Source organism: Episyrphus balteatus, chromosome 3 (assembly GCF_945859705.1).
Source record: "Episyrphus balteatus chromosome 3, idEpiBalt1.1, whole genome shotgun sequence".
NCBI lineage: Eukaryota > Metazoa > Arthropoda > Insecta > Diptera > Syrphidae > Episyrphus > Episyrphus balteatus.
The window spans coordinates 13,054,667-13,075,879 of NC_079136.1; the positions used below are offsets into that span (position 1 = coordinate 13,054,667).

Here is a 21,213-nt window from a genome sequence, read left to right on the forward strand (position 1 = left end):
AAAAAATGACGTTTAATTTTAAATATTTTTGAATTTGACAATTTTTTTTTGTTATTCTGTAGAATAAATTATTCTTGATTGAAAAATTCAATGTTTTTATCTGATTGTTTATGAGCCTAATAACTTTATTCGTCGAACAGTTAACTGACTGTTTATTAGAAGATTGAAAAATTGGCTCTTAGAAATACAAATTTTTCTTTAAATAAATAATTTGTTTGATATGAATAAATCAAATAAATATATAGTTACACATTTGTATTTTAATTTCCGACAGAATATATTAAATAAGTTTTTTTGATTTTCGCTTTCGTTTAGAAGTTATAGCGACTTTTGTGAAATAAAACATCTCGCAAACAAAGACATGAAATTTTTACTTTTTTCGTCATATCTTTTCTATTTTTGCTTTTTTTGAAAAATTGTCATATATAAAAGTTGTAGATTTTTTGATTTCCGACAGAATATATTAAATAAGTTTTTTTGATTTTCGCTTTCGTTTTGAAGTTATAGCGACTTTTGTGAAAAAAAACATCTCTCAAAGACATGAAATTTTGCTTTTTTCGTCATATCTTTTCTATTTTTGCTTTTTTTGAAAAATTGTCAGATATAAAAGTTGTAGATTTTTTAATTTCCGACAGAATATATTAAATAAGTTTTTTTGATTTTCGCTTTCGTTTAGAAGTTATAGCGACTTTTGTGAAAAAAAAACATCTCTCAAACAAAGACATGAATTTTTTACTTTTTTCGTCATATCTTTTCTATTTTTGCTTTTTTTGAAAAATTGTCATGTATAAAAGTTGTAGATTTTTTGATTTCCGACAGAATATATTAAAAAAGTTTTTTTGATTTTCGCTTTCGTTTAGAAGTTATAGCGACTTTTGTGAAAAAAAAACATCTCTCAAACAAAAAGACATGAAATTTTTGCTTTTTTCGTCATATCTTTTCTATTTTTGCTTTTTTTGAAAAATCGTCAGATATAAAAGTTGTAGATTTTTTGATTTCCGACAGAATATATTAAATAAGTTTTTTTGATTTTCGCTTTCGTTTAGAAGTTATAGCGACTTTTGTGAAAAAAAACATCTCTCAAACAAAAAGACATGAAATTTTTTCTTTTTTCGTCATATCTTTTCTATTTTCTATCTCGCAAACAAAAAGACATGAATTTTTTATTTTTTTCGTCATATCTTTTCTATTTTTGCTTTTTTTGAAAAATCGTCAGATATAAAAGTTGTAGATTTTTTGATTTCCGACAGAATATATTAAACAAGTTTTTTTGATTTTCGCTTTCGTTTAGAAGTTATAGCGACTTTTGTGAAAAAAAACATCTCTCAAACAAAAAGACATGAAATTTTTTCTTTTTTCGTCATATCTTTTCTATTTTCTATCTCGCAAACAAAAAGACATGAATTTTTTACTTTTTTCGTCATATCTTTTCTATTTTTGCTTTTTTTGAAAAATCGTCAGATATAAAAGTTGTAGATTTTTTAATTTCCGACAGAATATATTAAATAAGTTTTTTTGATTTTCGCTTTCGTTTAGAATTTATAGCGACTTTTGAAAAATAAAACATCTCACAAACATTGAATTAATGAATGGTTCATAGATTTTAGAGTGACTCAAGCTTTGGAACGATAGAGACATAACTAAATGAAACAGCGCATAATGTGTGCTTTTTGGTAATAAATAATGTGTTTTAAATAAATACGAAAATTGTATAATATTCCATAATATTCATCAAATCAGATGTTTGGGATCACCAAAATGTAACTAGGAAAACTTGAAAATATAATTTTTGAGAAATTTTGTTCACTCTAATTTTAACAAAGTCAAATAATAGTTCTAGTTAAAAGTCGCGTAAACTTTATGAATAATAAAGAAAACCAAAACAAAAATCAAGAATACATGTATGTATTGAAAAATTGATTGTCAGAAATAAGATTTATGTGACAAATGCAGTAAAAATGTAAAATGATTATAATGATTTACTTCTTTCAATTATTGCCCCAAATACCCCTTAAGGATGCGCCCGTGTCTGATTTTCCCGCCACTATTATTCTATTATAACTTTTACCAAATCAAATTTTACCTAGGCCTAAGCTAATTTTACCAAGGCCTAAGCTAATTTTACCAAGGCCTAAGCTAAGTTTACCAAGGCCTTAGGTAATTTTGCCTAGGCCTAACCTAATTTTACTTATGGATCTAAGGTAAATTCACCTTAAACTATTAAATTCATTTATCTGTTAATTAAAAGTAATTTACATTATTAGTTGACTATTTGACGCCTTTGTCCTACTTTTCGCAATGTAAATATAAACGAACGAAAATAACCAAAATATGCATTTGTTACCCTGCTTCACTTGCTTTTATTCTTCTTCACTTTATACCCAAAATGCCCCTTAAAGATACGCTCATGTCTTGTTTTCCCTCCAAAATTATTAGTTATAATTTTTACCCAAGCTAATTTTACCTAGGCCTAAGCCAATTTTACCTTAGGATCTAACATAAATTTACCTAGATCTAAGCTAAATTTACCTAGGTTCTAAGCTGAATTTACCTTAGGCCTAAGCTAATTTTTTAGTGACGCCATCAAATCACCTTAGAACTAAGGTGATTTTGTGTTAGTTTTGTTAGAATTGCCTTAGTCCTAAGGTAAATTTTCGCTTTTTACCTAGGGCCTAAGGTGATTTTGTGTTAGATTTTTGGAATTGCCTTAGGCCTAAGGTAAATTCGTTCTCAGATCCCGTTAGAAAGCGTGCTTGAACATCATTCACTTCGTAAATTCATGGCGTGCAGTTCAATTTAGTGCTAAGAAATATTTAACGTGTAAAAATTGTTTTAAAAAGTGAATTATAATATCAATAACCAAGGAAAAACAAAGAAAAGAAGACATAAATACTGTGAACCAGTTAATTAAAACAAGCGTTTTGGAAAATATATCAAAGTAAGTAAGTAAGTAAAGCAACAATCTTTTTTATACAATTTTATCATTATATATTTGCATTTTTATTTCACTCGTAGTAAAGTACTTATTCAACATTTCTTTTTTATTTATTTAATAATACAAATCGTGTGAACTACTCCATTAAATTAAATTAATCTTACAAAATAAGTTTTATTTTGGGCAAGTTTCCTTTTTTATTTGATCTTTGCTTCTGTCCATAAAGATAATTCTGTGATTTAAAATTATTACTTTGAATATTGCTTTAAAGCGGAGCGGCCGCCGCCGCCGTTCGGTGGGGTGGTGCTTCATTGTGGATTTGGGCTTCTCCAGCCACCTTCATCCTTTTATATTCAGTTATGCCCGCCAAGTAAATTGAAACCCCTTCTACGTGAAAAAAATTTACACTCAGCAACAGCGCCCGCCATGTGTATTCCAATTCTTCAACACAGAATGGATCACCACCAGCAAAGCAAACACAGCGTCATTCGGTCGCAGTGCTATAAATTTGCTGATGCTGGTCTATTGTTGATGACAATAAGACAGATAGATATTTGATAATTTTATATTAATTTAATTATTTTAATTTTGTATTCTGATACAAAATTTTTATCGGTGCTGATGGAAACATTTGATAATTCTTTAGATAATAGGGGTTTTTCTTTTTTAGTTCTGAACAGAGTCTGAACTGTCAAAAAAAAAAAATCTTATTTCTTTTTTGTTCAGAGCTTCAAAATGTGTATCTTTTTTGATCTCAAATCTGTTTCAATATTTATTCAGAACCCTCAGAACACGTTCAGTTCAGACTCTGTTCATCTCAACTAAAAAAGAAAAACCCCTAATTGAATCCGTTCAATTTGTTTCACGTTTTCCATTGGCGCGTTCAAACTTGAGTCACTTTCCATAACAAAATTCTAAAAAAATAACGAAAAGCTTCAAAATACAATAAAATAAAAACTAACAAATCGACGGTTAAACTTCATAACATCGTAAGTCGAAAAATTCGAAAAAAAATGTTAATCCAAACAATTCAGAAAATTCAGAGCTATCTTTTGGTATATTCAGTTCAACAATGTTGTTTTGAACATTTTTTAGGAATGACGAAACTCAAAAGGTCGTATTGATAGATCCCATACAAAAACACAACATATTGTTTTTTTATTTCTGAAAAACTTGCAAAAACGACTTACGAGGTTATGAAGTTTAACCGTCGAAATGCTTTATTTTAAGTTCCTTTGGTATCAAAAAGTTTTAAAATATTGTCAAAAAATTAACGAATACCTTATTTTCAGTTAAATTAGTATCAAGAACTTTTAAAATACTTTCAATTGAAAGATTAACAAATAGTTTTAAAATTTGTATATCAATATCAAATGAAAAAAAACGAATAGCTAAGGAATACAATGAAACAAAAGCAACCAAGTTTGTTTGAACTCATAATTTTACTTACAAACAAAAGCTATTGCTATCTTTTAAAATATTTGTTTTCTCATTTTTCCACGAAATAAATTAATTGTTAGTTCAAGGCATTGAAATACGAACAAAAAATCCATACTATATACTCTTTAAGGCCCCACTACCACTTAGCTAGCTACAGATTTATTAACGAGTAATTAGCTGAACGCATTCATTTTTAAAGAGTTCAACTTTTCATTTAGTTTGACGTTTACAACTCAAAAAGCCAAAGCCAAATTTTAATTGTGGGTGAAAACCTTAAGGTGAGTGAAATAAACTTTAAATGCATTTAAAATACAAAAAAAAAAAACTTGAAGAACACATAGAACTATATTTCAATTAATACAAACTAAGCAAAAACTGAAAAAAAAGACATACAGAACTTTATTCAAATAAAACGAAATCGAAAAAAAACTAACCAAAAAATCAAGAAGCCACGCTTGAAAATTTTAACAAAACGAAAAGAAAAAGGTATGCTTTTTACATAATTATCAATATTTTGTCATTTAAGTACCAGGCAATTATAATTTTATGCCCACAGAAAGTTTTAGTTTTCCATTTTTTAGTGAGTGGTTTGCAGTGCAGCTTCACAAATGCCAAAGGCATTTTACATGATTATATTGAATCTTGAATCTATACATACTTATATGTTTAAATTCAATGCATTTCTGGCTAACTTATTCAAGCTCGTTTCGCTTGTTTTCCATTAGTTACAGGCAAAAACCAATTTGACCAAGTTACTTACTAACGTGGTTCATTTTGTTCAATTTAAAAAAAACTTATTTTTTTCTTAATCTATTAAAATTGTTTCTCTTACATATAGACTCATTAAAGCCGATCAAAAATCACCAATCCTTGACGTAAAATAAGACCCAAAACAAGAGCTAATAGAAGAATCGTGAAAAAACTACAACAAGGAGTTAAAGAAAAAGGTATGATTTTCAAATTTCAAGTAATGATTAGGTATTCAAGTACTAGACATATCGCTGGCTGAGAGTTATAGGGTTGTATGTCTGCAGGGGTTTCCAAAAAAACATACAACCTTATAATTCTCGGCCAGCGATATATCTATACCGCCGGGTACAAAGGGATTAAATCACAAAGTTGTAATCATCGGGTTTTGAGCAATAAACTCTTTATTCTCTTTCATTGGACATCAAAAACATAAAGCTAGAGCAAATCATTTCTATAAAAGTAAACCGATCAGTACTGAAAACCCCTTTGTACCCAGCGGAAAAGTCATAAGAATTTGTCCACCGAAAAATACAAAGTCCAAACTCATTTTACATTATTATATTGAATCTTGAATCTATATACTTATATGTTTGAATTCAATGCGTTTCTGGCTAACTTTTTCAAGCTCGCTACGCTTGTTTTCCATTAGTTACAGACAAAAACTTTAGAAAATAATCAAATTTTATTTGGTAGCAAAAATCGTTTCCATAGGTAGCCACCCATTGACTCAATTCGAAGACCAATTTGACCCAGTTATACTTACTTAAGTGGTTCATTTTGTTAAATTTTAAAATACTAATTTTTTTCTTATCTCTATTAAAATTGTTTCTCTATACTTTACATATAGACTCATTAAAGCCGATCAACTATTTAAAGATTACCATACCTTGACGCAAAATAAGACCCAAAACAAGAGCTGATAGAAGAAAATCAAAAAACTTCAACAACATTGGTCAGGAGTTAAAGAAAAAGGTATGATTTTCAATCAATGATTAGATTTTTAGTACTAGCCATATATTTATGCCACCACCGGGTACAAAGGGATTAAATCAAAAAGCTGTAATCTTCGGGTTTTGAACAATAAACTCTTTATTCTCTTTCATTGGACATCAAAAACATAAAGCTAGAGCAAATCATTTCTATAAAAGTAAACCGATCAGTACTGAAAACCCCTTTGTACCCAGCGGAAAGATCATAAGAATTGATCCACCGAAAAATTTTATATTTCAATTAATACAAACTAAGCAAAAACTCAAAAAAGACATACCTACTGATACCTTATTTAATTAAAACGAAATCGAACAAAAAAAAAACTAACCATAAAATCAAGAGGCCACGCTTAAAAATTTTAACAAAACGAAAAGAAAAAGGTATGCTTTTTACATAATTATCATTATTTTGCCATTTAAGTACCAGGCAATTATAATTTTATGCCCACAGAATGTTTTAGTTTTCCATTTTTTAGTTTTGTGAGCGGTTTGCTCTGAATTTTGAATCTATATACTTATATGTTTAAATTCAATGCGTTTCTGGCTAACTTTTTCAAGCTCGCTACGCTTGTTTTCCATGAGTTATAGACAAAAACCAATTTGACCCAGTAACTTACTTACGTGGTTCATTTTGTTAAATTTTAAACTGCCTATTTTTTTCTTAAGTCTATTAAATTTTTTTCTCTTACATATAGACTCATTAAAGCCGATCAACAATTAAAAAATCACCATTCCTTGAGGTAGAATAAGACCCAAAACAAGAGCTGATAGAAGAAAATCAAAAAACTTCAACACCATTGGTCAGGAGTTAAAGAAAAAGGTATGATTTTCAATCAATGATTAGATTTTTAGTACTAGCCATATATTTATGCCACCGGGTACAAAGGGATTAAATCAAAAAGCTGTAATCTTCGGGTTTTGAACAATAAACTCTTTATTCTCTTTCATTGAGCATCAAAACATAAAGCTAGAGCAAATCATTTCTATAAAAATAAACCGATCAGTACTGAAAACCCCTTTGTACCCACGGAAAAGTCATAAGAATTTGTCCACCGAAAAATTTTAATTGTTTTTTTTTACTTTTGGGAGCTGATAACTCAGCAGCTTCACAAAGTCCAAACTCATTTTACATTATTATATTGAATCTTGAATCTATATACTTTTAAAGAAACTTTGAAGAACACATAAAACTATATTTCAATTAATACAAACTAAGCAAAAACTCAAAAAAGACATACTGATACCTTATTTAAATAGAATCTTGAATCTATATACTTATATGTTTGAATTAAAGGCGTTTCTGGCTAACTTTTTCAAGCTCGCTACGCTTGTTTTTCATTAGTTACAAAGAAAAACCTTAGAAACCATAGGTAGCCACCCATTGACTCTATATTTTACATTAAAGCCGATCAACTGTTTAAAAATCACCATTACTTGACGAAAAATAAGACCCAAAACAATACCCAAAGAACTTCAACAAGATTGGTCAGGAGTTAAAGAAAAAGGTATGATTTTCAATCAATGATTAGGTATTTGAGTACTAGTGATATAGAAGAATATGTCCACAGAAAGTTTTTATTGCTTTTTTAAGTTTTGTTAGCTGATTGCTTTGCACCTTAACAAAATCCAACCCCATTATACATAATGTTTTGAATTTCATATCTAAATTTGTATCTCTAACCCCTGATATATCAGAAAATAATGCTTATATGAAAAAACGTTTATTCGTACGAATTAAAAACACATTTAACAAAACTTAGCTCTGATTTTTCAATCGTCAGTTAGACTATCAGAAGAATAAATGTCAATATAAAAAAAACTTTTATTCCTAGGAATAAGCTCTATCTGAGGTTTATCTGACTATTGAAAAATTGACCCTTAGTTGAATTTGCAATCTACAATTTTATCTTTAACTTTAATCGCAATCGTTTTTTTTTTGTTTAATTTAAAATTACAAACATAAGCTTGATAAATTTTGATTTGAAACAATTTTAAAGTAAAAAACTTTCTCACTTCTAATCAGCAGCTACTGAGCCAAGTTTGAAAACTTTATATACTAAGGGCCAATTTTTCAATAGTCAGTTAAACAGTCAGTTAGTACTTATTCCTAAGGATAAAGAAAAAATCAATTTTTCAACACGCAGGTATAGCTTATTCCTAAGAATAAAACTATCTGCTTCATTCAGAGACGAATAAAAATTATTCTAAGGAATAATCTAAACAAAAATATTGTGTCAGTTGTCAAAGCTGTTTTGAAAGAATTTTCAAAAAAATACAGTGGAAAACAAGAAAACAAAAACAATCATGAATAAAAATGACGTTTAATTTTAAATATTTTTGAATTTGACAATTTTTTTTTGTTATTCTGTAGAATAAATTATTCTTGATTGAAAAATTCAATGTTTTTATCTGATTGTTTATGAGCCTAATAACTTTATTCTTCGAACAGTTAACTGACTGTTTATTAGAAGATTGAAAAATTGGCTCTAAATAGATTTAGTTCCGAAATAAAAAACAAAAACTATTCTTATTCATATTACAGTCAACAAGCTGAAAATGCATTGCGTTATCTGCTCAGAAGAATTTAATTGCTTAAAAAAATTATTCATGCATTTGAAAATTCTACATGGTTGTGATAAAAAAAGCAATTTGAAATGCTTTGAAAAATCATGTCAACAAATATTTAATGGATTACCTTCATATAAAAAACATTTAAGCACCCATTTGAGGAACTTAGATACAATTGAAATCGAACCACCACTAAATATGAACTCTACGCATGATAATTTAAGCACAAAAGCTGGCAATTCTTCTAGTATTTTTGAAAACATGATACAAAATAATCCTTATTCATCAAATGAACAAGAACTACCAGTATCAAATGGCAGTGCAGAAAAAATGCAAGCGCCTTTACAAAGCATTATAGAAAACAGCATACTTCAATTCGTTCTAAGTCAATACAATAACAATAATTTTTCTAGAAAAGATGCATTTACCATACAAAAAGCTGCTGAGAATTTTATTATATCACCATTGCTAGATATAGTGCTTGCCATTGAAATGTGTGAGGAAGATAAAAAAAAAATAGAGAATGTTGTTAAAGAATATAGAAAAGTTATTAATGAATTAAATACTGAGTATAAGCTTGAAAAGTTCTTAGAAAATCGAGATTTATTTAAAAAACCAAAAGAATTTGACATTAACAGAGAAATTTCTCATATTATGAAAAACGGGCAGAGCATTTTAGAGGAAAAAGTAGAGAAGGGTATTCTTATGGACCTAAAATTTGAATTCCGAAAAATTTTTGAAAAACCAGAAAATCAAGAAGTACTTACAACTTTTTTGGATGAACATAGCAAGCCATCGAATATAAGAAATTTTATAAACGGAGAATTATGGAAACAAAAAAAAGCAATGTATGAAAATAAGAAGTTGGTACCATATTATCTGTTCACAGACGATTTCGAAGTAAATAATCCACTTGGAGCTCATAGTGGAGTTCATAAATTAACAGGAATATACTTTTCCATTCCTATATTCGAAAATTATTTTAAAGTCAGTGACATTTATCTGGCTGGCTTGATTAAGGCTCATGATATCAAAACATACGGAAATGATTTGACAATTTATAACCTTGTTCAAGAAATTATTTCTCTAGAAATTGAAGGAATTGACCTAATTCTTAATGGCCAGAAAACAACAATTTGCTTAGTAATGGGCCTAATTTTGGGAGATAATTTGGGACTTAACCAGATTCTTGAATTTAGTAAATCTTTCTCTTCTAACTACTACTGTAGGTTCTGTATAGCGCCAATTGCATCGACTAAAGTTATGTGCAAGGAAGATTCAACATTGATTAGAACTGAGGAAAATTATGATGAGAATTTATCTAAAGACTTTTCATCTACAGGAGTTTACAAAAACTCAATTTTGAATAAAATTCCTTCTTTTCATGTTGTAACTAATTTTTCCGTTGATCTTATGCATGATATTTTTGAGGGCGTTGCGCATTATAATCTGACACATGTAATACAACATTATATAAAAAACAAAGTATTTACGTTAGCTGAACTTAATGAATATAAGTTAGCATTTTCCTATGGAGATACTGAGAAAGGGAATGTTTTTAAGGATATTACTGTTCAACATTTGAAAAGAAAAAGACTGAATGCTTCAGCAAGAGAGATGTGGACATTTATTCACCATTTTCCTCTGATGATTGGTCACTTAATCCCAGTAAATGATGAAGTTTGGGAGTTCATCATTATTTTTATAAAAATGATTAATATATTGCTTTTACCACAGTGTAATGACAGCAAATTAGATGAACTTGAACATCTAATTGAAAAACACAATGAGTTATATCAAAATTTATTTGGCGATACTTTAAAACCTAAACATCACAATCTTATCCATTATCCTCGAATTATACGATATTCAGGACTTCCAAAATTTTATTGGTCATTTTTATTTGAAGCAAAACATCAAGAACTAAAATCATACAGTAGAGTTACATCCAGCCGTAAAAATATTTTACTTTCAATTGCAACGAAATTCCAATTCAAGTTCGCTTACCAAATTACTAAACCCAGGGACGATTTTCTTCAATTCTCCCATCATGATGAAATATCTTCTGTTGCTGAAAATATATCCGACCTAAGTTTCGATATATTAAATCTGAAATCAAAACATTTCGAAAAAATTGAATATCTAGGAACAGTCTATAAAAAGGGTTCTTACTTATCAATAACCAATAATTTAAATGTGATTTTTTTTATAATTACACGTATAATCATTTTAGATGCAAATAGAAAAATATACATGCTTTGCCAGGAAATACCAACAATATTTAACGATCATTATATCATTTTTCAAAAGAAGAAAAATTTATATTAAAATCAATTACAGCATTTGATGGACCACCGGTCCATTCTCATAAGATTCTTTATGCTGGTGAATTCATTCGCAAAAAACACTTTTTTTCATAGAAAACAACGACTTCAAAATGGATGCTGAATTACCAAGTAGTGAACTTGTTGATGGAAGTGACGTCGAAGTGAATCTTCAATCTGAACAAAGTTCAATAATTTATATGAACGAAAAAGGCGAATTATCATTAGTCAATCCCAATGATCCAAACCAATTAAACAGGGTTGAAGTTACAGTTCAAAATATCATTCCTCAAAAAGACGCTGAAACAAACGATGATGACTTAGAATTAGCCAATCTACTCATGTCGTGGGAACTCTATGACCAACTTTACAAATTTCTTAAAGGTTAAATCTCTTTTTTTATTTTATAGCCTGTTTCGACTTGAGCTGAAAAGGGATAATTTCGCAAATCGTCGCCGTTCAATGAAAACTCCCTAAGTCCATTTTTCGTTTATGGAGAAATTGCATTAGAAATTGGTTATCCAATATTAAAGATCCAAAAATGATTTAAGCTGAGTGTTTCTTTGCATTTTGGTAAAATAATTTTTTTTATAGAATTGAAAAATTAAGCTTCCGTTATTGGTTAACTTGAAAAATTTAATAAAAATCGAAAGTTACTTAGGGAGTTTTCATTGAACGGCGACGAAATGATCTCATTTCGGATGTTAAATTTTTTTAAAGTAAATTATCTCATTTGGAAACTCATTTTATAGAAATCATTTGCTCTGGTCGAAACAGGCTATTAGAAATCTAACCCAAAATACTTGTATTTGACAGACAAGAAAATCAACATTGAGGGGTTGAAATGCATGAAGGAAAGACATATCGACCAAATATTCTTGGAATTCCCAGACTTCAACACAAAAATGATCTTCGAGTCTAAATTAGGAATTTGGCAAAACGAAAATGTAAGCAAAACTTACTTTTCCAAATATGCATTCAGTTTAATTTTTCTTTTTTAAACAGGGAGTTTTTACTGTGAGTCCGAGGCCCGTTAATAAATTGACCAATCAACACTCAGTAGAATCGTGGGTTAACACTTTGAGTAGTCCATCGCCAACAAGTAGTTCATCGGATTCTGATGTAAGGTACCAGGTATATAATATAGATGGCAAAAAAAAAAAAAAAATTTAATTTATTTTAATACATATAGATATAATTGTTTAATATTTTAATAAATAGACTAGGATATTCAAATTATGACATCTTGCACTCATTTAATAGATACAAAAGAGATCAGAACGAACATTTTTTTTTTTAAACCTAGAATGATAATCACATTTTTATATGTCTCAGAGAACGGAGATTATCTTTCTAGGGTTTCCAGGGATTTTATTTAGAAAATAATTTAAATATTGGCTATGCAACTCTGTTACATGGAGTGTTGCCTCCATCATCGCAGCAGTTTAATGGTAAATTGAAGAAATTTACAATTGAAGATTCAAGATCTTCTTTCACTCTGGAAGTGGAATATGCAGGCCAGGTCGAACCTATGCTAAAAATAAAAAGGGAGGAATGTTTAAAATCGAAAACAAAACTTCAGCCCCTAATAATTGTTGTTGGTGAGAGATTTCATTATAATAATTTTTATGTGTCCTTGGACAATATTATGTTTAAATTAGATACTTATTTGGACTGCATTATTTTTTATTTAAAGCTTGTTTATGTATTAAAAATATTCAATACCTTCCACAGTGTTTTTCGGTATGGGTTTTTATACAAATATTTTTCTTTAATATTCAAGACGGTAAAAAAATACCTTCTGTTTCCACTTTATTAAATGATATCAATGCATTAATTAATTAAATCATATCAATGGTAAATTGAAGAAATTCACAATTGAAGATTCAAGATCTTCTTTCACTCTGGAAGTGGAATATGCAAGCCAGATTGAATCTTTGCTTAGAATAAAACGGGAGGAATGGTAATATTTTTTATTTAAAGCTTGTTTATGTATTAAAAATATTCAATACCTTCCACAGTGTTTTTCGGTATGGGTTTTTATACAAATATTTTTCTTTAATATTCAAGACGGTAAAAAAATACCTTCTGTTTCCACTTTATTAAATAATATCAATGCATTAATTAATTAAATCATATCAATGGTAAATTGAAGAAATTCACAATTGAAGATTCAAGATCTTCTTTCACTCTGGAAGTGGAATATGCAAGCCAGATTGAACCTTTGCTTAGAATAAAACGGGAGGAATGGTAATATTTTTTATTTAAAGCTTGTTTATGTATTAAAAATATTCAATACCTTCCACAGTGTTTTTCGGGGGTTGGGGTCAAAATTCTGCCGGGGTCAAAATTCTTTTGTCAAAATTCTGCTTTCAAAATTCTGTTTTACAAAATTCTGCTTTCAAAATTCTGCTTTTCAAAATTCTGTTTTTCAAAATTCTGTTTTTCAAAATTCTGCTTTTCAAAATTCTGTTTTTCAAAATTCTGCAAAAAAATTAAAAAAGGGTTTGGAAAATGTTAAAAAGCGCGCGCTTTTTAACATTTTCCAAACCCTTTTTTAATTTTTTGCAAAAATTTGTAAAATCATCTTCTTGAAAAATTTTCTGCTTATTTGATTACTTACCTTCATAATTTGTCATTCTTTGAAAGCAAATTCATTTTTGTTTTATAAATAAATAAATTTGAAAATATTAAGAAAATGTTTTTACATTTCATACATTCATACATTTCCGAAAATAATTAAAATTTTTTTAATTTATAAAATAAAGATGAATATTCAAAAATTTGAATAAAAAAAGGAATATTTTGTATCAAACAACATCGGTTCCAATAAGTTAAACATAGATTTTATTTGAAAGAAAGTCAGTCTATGCATTTTAAAAAATATTTGCGACACTTAAACAAAAAAATTTAGGAAAGTACCAATGTTGAATTACATGAGGTGTATTTTTCTTTAGTCAGCGCATATGCTATAAAAAAAAAAACAGAATTGGCAGAATTTTTTTGTTCAATTATAATGCTGGCAGAATTTTGAAAAGCAGAATTTTAAAAAGCAGAATTTTGAAAAGCAGAATACAAAAAAAGCAGAATTTTGAAAAACAGAATTTTCGTTAAAAAAGCAGAATTTTGAAAAGCAGAATTTTGAAGCCAGAATTTTGACCCGATCCCGTTTTTCGGTATGGGTTTTTATACAAATATTTTTCTTTAATATTCAAGACGGTAAAAAAATACCTTCTGTTTCCACTTTATTAAATGATATCAATGCATTAATTAATTAAATCATATCAATGGTAAATTGAAGAAATTCACAATTGAAGATTCAAGATCTTCTTTCACTCTGGAAGTGGAATATGCAAGCCAGATTGAACCTTTGCTTAGAATAAAACGGGAGGAATGGTAATATTTTTTATTTAAAGCTTGTTTATGTATTAAAAATATTCAATACCTTCCACAGTGTTTTTCGGTATGGGTTTTTATACAAATATTTTTCTTTAATATTCAAGACGGTAAAAAAATACCTTCTGTTTCCACTTTATTAAATGATATCAATGCATTAATTAATTAAATCATATCAATGGTAAATTGAAGAAATTCACAATTGAAGATTCAAGATCTTCTTTTACTCTGGAAATGGAATATGCAAGCCAGATTGAACCTTTGCTTAGAATAAAACGGGAGGAATGGTATCCTTGGACAATATTAAATTTAAATTAAATACATATTTAGACTGTATTAATTTTTATTTAAAGCTTGTATATGTATTAAATATTCAATACCCTCCACAGTGTTTATTTTATGCCACGTATTCTTATTCAAAAACATTTTTTCTTCAATATTCAAGACGGTACAAAATTCCTTTTTTAAATTCATTAGTACTTTAAATGATTTACGTTATCAGTAACTCTATTTGAAAAAAATTTTTTTGAATGCAATTTGATTGTATGAAATCCTTCATCATCAAAGCATTTAAAAAACTGACTGTTCAAAAAAGATTTTTCACTTTCGAAGCGCCAGCCAAATATAACCCATCCTGCAAAGGAAAAGAAAAAATGTTTTAAAATCGAATATGAAACTTTAGTAGTAATGAGTGAAAAATCGATTATTTAATTTTAGGTAACTGTACTAGAAATTTTGAAGAAAACAGAACAGGGCAGAGCAATTTTAGAATCCTATCGCCTCAAAAATTGTTTGACTCCAGAGGATCGAACAAATTTGGTCCACAAAATTGTCCAATATTTTACTGAAAATAAAAAGAAAATGACGGTTAAGAGGTGTGAAATCTTGGCAGAGGAAATCGTAAAAATTTTTCCTACAGAAAACTTGGTTGGTTTTTTGGGGGTTCAAACTAAATTCGCTTTATATTATAAACTTTAATTACAGGGTTCGTACTTTGTTCGAGGGTTTAACAAAATCCCCCCCAAGGGTAAACTGTACGACCGATATAGAGGACAACGAAGATCTCTAAAGCAGCTCTATAAAACTGATCCCACGTCATCAAAGAAAGTTAAACTGGCAGAAGTGGAAGATAATTCCAAAGAGGATTGTGATGAAGAACCAATAAACGAGACCGAGATGCAAAGGGTTTGCGACGAGCTGAAACAAAACCGGGACTGGGAAACAGTTACTAAACAATGGAAACAAACTATGCCATTCAGGAGGGATATGATTTCCCAAAGCTCTGACATTGACCTCCAGACAGTCCTTCAGGAGTGGCCGCTTTACAAATATTCACGAGCGCCAGAACTGGTAAGAACATTCGTTTTTAATAGGTTTTTATAAGATCAAAAAGCGTAGAGCGCATTTTGTTAAAGCGCTCGACGCTTTCTGATGTAACCATTTTTGATATAAGCCAATTAAATTAGGATAAAAGAGTATTTTCAGTTATATAAACTGTGTATATATTTTATATCACTAAAAAATTTCTTCAACTTTAATTAATTACATTGATGTACACAATATCTATAATCTTCTACATAATAGTATGTTTTATTCTGTCTATTAACAGATTGCCATGGATTACAATTTTATAAAACCGAATAATGGGTTCGACTTCACCAAATGGGAACAATTTTCGAAAATAGCCCTAGAATTGTTCACAGCGAGGATCAAGTGCAGCGCTCTTAAATCATTCCTCAATGAATTCAGGGAGAATATTGACGACCTTGACATAGGTAGAACCTTGTTGAAGTTATACTTCTTATGGGAGGGTGGGTATGAAAATTTACTTTTTGACAAGAATGTCAAAGGGATTATGACGCGATCACCCTGGGTAGCAGGGCTGTCGTTTCACCTTTAGAGTAGGCAGTACTTTAGTATTTAAAAATGCAGTACGCCGCAGTACGGCAAACATAAAACACACAACACGTTGCAAGTTACATGTTTCATGTGGCAAGTTGCATGTGGCAAGTCGTATGTGGCAAGTTGCATGTGGCAAGTTGCGTGTGGCAAGTTGCATGTGGCAAGTTGCCTGTGGCAAGTTGCATGTGGCAAGTTACATGTGGCAAGTTGCATGTGGTAATTTCCATGTGGCAAGTTGCCAGGGTTGCAAACTCAGATTTCAGCTCAGCTCACAGCTCAGCTCAAATTTGAGCTAGGTACCATAGCTTAGCTCATTTGAGCTGAGATGAAAGTGAGCGCCCCAACTTCCAACGCCTATATCTCGGAATTTTGAAGAAAATGAAAAAAAAAATGTTGATGCCAAAAGGTAGCGGGGACTCAAACCTACATTTGGGTATAACTCTCATCCCTGTAGGTCCACGCGTTCTCAAACCGGGAGAACTTAAAAGTAAAAAAAAAAATAGGCACGATTCTGAAAAAATAGGCATGATGTGGCGGTTAAGCATGGAAGGCGATTTTTTTAAAATCTGACAATGTGCGAAGCGTAGGCCCATGACACAAGCTATCATTTAGCATCACTCCCAAAAATTGCTCTCAAGCGGTTTAGCTTCCAGGAGCGTTCAAAGATACGGGGATTTTTCGAAAAAAAATTTTACCCCAACTTTCAAACGCGATTTTCTCGGAATTTTGAAAAAAATTGAAAAACCGGATTATACCACTATCGGGTAGCTGAGAATATAAGCTTTCATATGGCACCACTCTCCTGTCTCTAGATCAAAGCCTTCCAACACCTATATCGCGGAATTTTGAAGAAAATGAAAATAAAATTTTTGATGCCAAAAGGTAGCGGGGACTCAAACCTACATTTGGGTACAACTCCCATCCCTGTAGGTCCACGCGTTCTCAAACCGGGAGAACTTAAAAGTAAAAAAAAAATAGGCACGATTCTGAAAAAATAGGCATGATGTGGCGGTTTAACATGGAAGGCGATTTTTTAAAAATCTGAAAATGTGCAAAGCGTAGGCCCATGACACAAGCTATCATTTAGCATCACTCCCAAAAATTGCTCTCAAGCGGTTTAGCTTCCAGGAGCGTTCAAAGATACGGGGATTTTTCGAAAAAAAATTTTACCCCAACTTTCAAACGCGATTTTCTCGGAATTTTGAAAAAATCGAAAAACCGGATTGTACCGGAATTTTTTTTATGATAAAAAAAGAAATATTTTACTAAAAAAATGGAAATATATTTACTATTAAAAAAACCAAGAGAAAAGATCACGAAAAATTATCTCCTTATTTATAAAAATATTCTATGAAATAAATTTCACAGAATAAATTGAAGACTACAAAGACGCAAGGAGGATGAAAGAATTAATTTATTGTTCACTTGATAAAAATGTAAAAAAACGAATTGTGGATTAATTAATTTAATAATAGAAGTTAAAAATATCAAATAAAATTCATTTACATATACTGAATGAGAAGTATAACTTCAGTCGCGTGTACATGTGTACACACACTCTTTTTTTTTTATTTAAACTCTTTTTTTTTTAAATTCTGTTTTATTTTAATTTTTTAATTATTTTTTACTTATGACGTATTAATTTATTTTCAGATAACGTCAATATTGGCTATGCAACTCTGTTACATGGAGTGTTGCCTCCATCATCGCAGCAGTTTAATGGTAAATTGAAGAAATTTACAATTGAAGATTCAAAATCATCTTTCACTCTGGAAGTGGAATGTGCAGGCCAGGTCGAACCTATGCTAAAAATAAAAAGGGAGGAATGTTTAAAATCGAAAACAAAACTTCAGCCCCTAATAATTGTTGTTGGTGAGAGATTTCATTATAATAATTTTTATGTGTCCTTGGAAAATATTATGTTTAAATTAGATACTTATTTGGACTGCATTATTTTTTATTTAAAGCTCGTTTATGTATTAAATATTCAATACCCTCCACAGTGTTTTTCGGTATGGGTTTTTATACAAATGTTTTTCTTTAATATTCAAGACGGTAAAAAAATACCTTCTGTTTCAACTTTACTAAATGATATAAATGCATTAATTAATTAAATTATATCAATGTATTATTTTGTACAGTCCATGTTCTACATATACAGTACTGGACAAAATAAAATACGCACTATCCGAACTTTCACATTTATGCTATTCTCGCTCCCCAAGTTATCAATAAAATAATCTTTAGTGAGAACTTAAATTAAGAACTTAAATTATTTTCTCTCTCGTTTCAAGCATTTTTTACATTATTTCGACAGAACCGTATAAGGATAGTATTAGACTTTCTTAATCACTACTTTAGATTATTTTATTGATAACTTGGGGAGCGAGAATAGCATAAATGTGAAAGTTCGGATAGTGCGTATTTTATTTTGTCCAGTACTGTATTTAATGTATTGCTGAAGTGAGTTTGTAAAAAGAAAGCATGTTCTTCCATTAAAAAATCTAAGAGTAATTTATATTTAATCTAAGAGTAATTTATGTTTAAACAAACAAAACGAAAATAAATTATATTTATAATTATAAAATTACATGATTTTTTTCTTTTTTTCAAAAAGGATTTTTTTCAGCTATGGATTCACCTAAGGAAATAGGTAAAAATTACCTAGGAATAAGGTAATTCACCTAAGGAACTAGGTAAAGATTACCTAGGAATAAGGTAAAATCTGCCTAGGAATAAGGTAATTCACCTTAGGAAATAGGTAAAAATTACCTAGGAATAAGGTAATTCACCTAAGGAACTAGGTAAAGATTACCTAGGAATAAGGTAAAATCTGCCTAGGAATAAGGTAATTCACCTTAGGAAATAGGTAAAAATTACCTAGGAATAAGGTAATTCACCTAAGGAAATAGGTAAAGATTACCTAGGAATAAGGTAAAATCTGCCTAGGAATAAGGTAATTCACCTTAGGAAATAGGTAAAAATTACCTAGGAATAAGGTAAAATCTGCCTAGGAATAAGGTAATTCACCTTAGGAAATAGGTAAAATCTGCCTAGGAATAAGGTAATTCACCTAAGGAAATAGGTAAAAATTACCTAGGAATAAGGTAAAATCTGCCTAGGAATAAGGTAATTCACCTTAGGAAATAGGTAAAATTAGCCTAGGAATAAGCTAATTCACCTTAGGAAATAGGTAAAATCTGCCTAGGAATAAGCTAAATCACCTTAGAAACTAGGTAAAATCTGCCTAGGAATAAGCTAAATCAACCTAGAAACTAGGTAAAATCTGCCTAGGCCTAAGCTAAATCACCTTAGAAACTAGGTAAAATCAGCCTAGGACTAAGGTAATTCACCTTAGGAAATAGGTAAAATTGAATTCCGAAAATGTAATTCACCTTAGGAAATAGGTAAAATCTGCCTAGGAATAAGCTAAATCACCTTAGAAACTAGGTAAAATCTGCCTAGGAATAAGCTAAATCACCCTAGAAACTAGGTAAAATCTGCCTAGGCCTAAGCTAAATCACCTTAGAAACTAGGTAAAATCAGCCTAGGACTAAGGTAATTCACCTTAGGAAATAGGTAAAATTGAATTCCGAAAATGTAATTCACCTTAGGAAATAGGTAAAATCTGCCTAGGAATAAGCTAAATCACCTTAGAAACAAGGTAAAATCTGCCTAGGAATAAGCTAAATCACCCTAGAAACTAGGTAAAATCTGCCTAGGCCTAAGCTAAATCACCTTAGAAACTAGGTAAAATCAGCCTAGGACTAAGGTAATTCACCTTAGGAAATAGGTAAAATTGAATTCGGAATATGTAATTCACCTTAGGAAATAGGTAAAATCTGCCTAGGCCTAAGCTAAATCACCTTAGAAACTAGGTAAAATCTGCCTAGGCCTAAGCTAAATCACCTTAGAAACTAGGTAAAATCTGCCTAGGCCTAAGCTAAATCACCTTAGAAAATACGTAAAATCAACCTAGGACTAAGCTAATTTACCTTAGGAAATAGGTAAAACTTCGGAGGGGAAATTTTAAATCACCTTAGGAAATAGGTAAGATAGGTAAATTTTATGTTAGGATTTAGGTAAATTTGAAAATTTTCGATTTGCCTTAGGAAAATAGGCAGAATTAGCCTAGGACTAAGCTACCCCAAAATTGCCTTAGTCCTAAGCAGAGTTAGCCCCCGAAATAGGCTAATTTTACACCGAAATCTGGGTGTATCATCTAACTCGTATATTATCTCGTTTTCTACAAAATCTGGTGGATCAGTTCGATTTTCATTTCGTTTTTCAATATTCTTTTGTTTGTTTCTTAAGCTAAGACCATGAATAAGTTTCGTCAATTTTTTATAGTCTTCTACATGCTGAACTAATGGCGTTTTCGATTGGCTCTCCGGAAGCGTCCGGAATCATTCAGAAGCCTTCTGAAAGTGTTTTATTCGCACAAAACTGACAGACAGAACGCTTCTGAGAAGAGAAATTCTCTTCTCGATTTCAAAACAGAATCCAATCAAAAAGCACTAATACATATATACTCACATGTCAAATAAACACTCAATCATGTTTTTTATTGTTTTTCATTCACTTTTTTTTTTATTTTTTGAAATTAATTTGTTAATTTACTTTCAAACAATGCAATTATGCTTTTAAAATATTCTAAAAACGTTTAAAAAAACGAATTCCACATTAATTTGTTGAACATTAGGCACAATTTTCTTTTAATATAAATTATTTTTCAAATCCTATGCCATATTTGACATTTTGAATTTCAAATAAAAACAAACATAAACAAAAAAAAACAAAATTGAGTGGAAGCGATTCAAACTGTTTTATTGGATTTCAGAATGAGTGAATCCTTGAGTGTTTCCAATCGAAAACGACATAACGTCGGTGAAACCAGAAAAGTGTGTAA

General features: G+C 29.9%; 1 protein-coding gene across 1 annotated transcript; it reads left to right on the top strand.

Annotated features, from left to right (window-relative positions):
- The first annotated feature begins 2,975 nt into the window (after positions 1-2,975).
- On the top strand, positions 2,976-18,539 carry LOC129913489 (uncharacterized). Its single transcript, XM_055992197.1, has 11 exons — positions 2,976-4,653; positions 5,214-5,322; positions 5,973-6,097; positions 6,810-6,934; positions 11,103-11,390; positions 11,823-11,953; positions 12,012-12,128; positions 15,120-15,329; positions 15,387-15,752; positions 16,012-16,193; positions 18,446-18,539. The coding sequence occupies exons 5-11, from the start codon at positions 11,120-11,122 to the stop codon at positions 18,537-18,539; spliced, it is 1,371 nt and encodes a 456-aa protein (XP_055848172.1). The 5' UTR covers positions 2,976-4,653; positions 5,214-5,322; positions 5,973-6,097; positions 6,810-6,934; positions 11,103-11,119.
- The last annotated feature ends 2,674 nt before the right edge of the window (positions 18,540-21,213 follow it).

What these genes read in the sequence shown, in the direction of transcription:
- LOC129913489 (XM_055992197.1), top strand. Translation starts at nt 11,120, where the DNA reads ATGGATGCTGAATTACCAAGTAGTGAACTTGTTGATGGAAGTGACGTC. An exon ending in GAATTTGGCAAAACGAAAAT is followed by an intron (nt 11,954 to 12,011) that starts GTAAGCAAAACT and finishes TTTTTTAAACAG; the next exon opens with GGAGTTTTTACTGTGAGTCC. An exon ending in ATAGGTAGAACCTTGTTGAA is followed by an intron (nt 16,194 to 18,445) that starts GTTATACTTCTT and finishes TATTTTGTACAG; the next exon opens with TCCATGTTCTACATATACAG.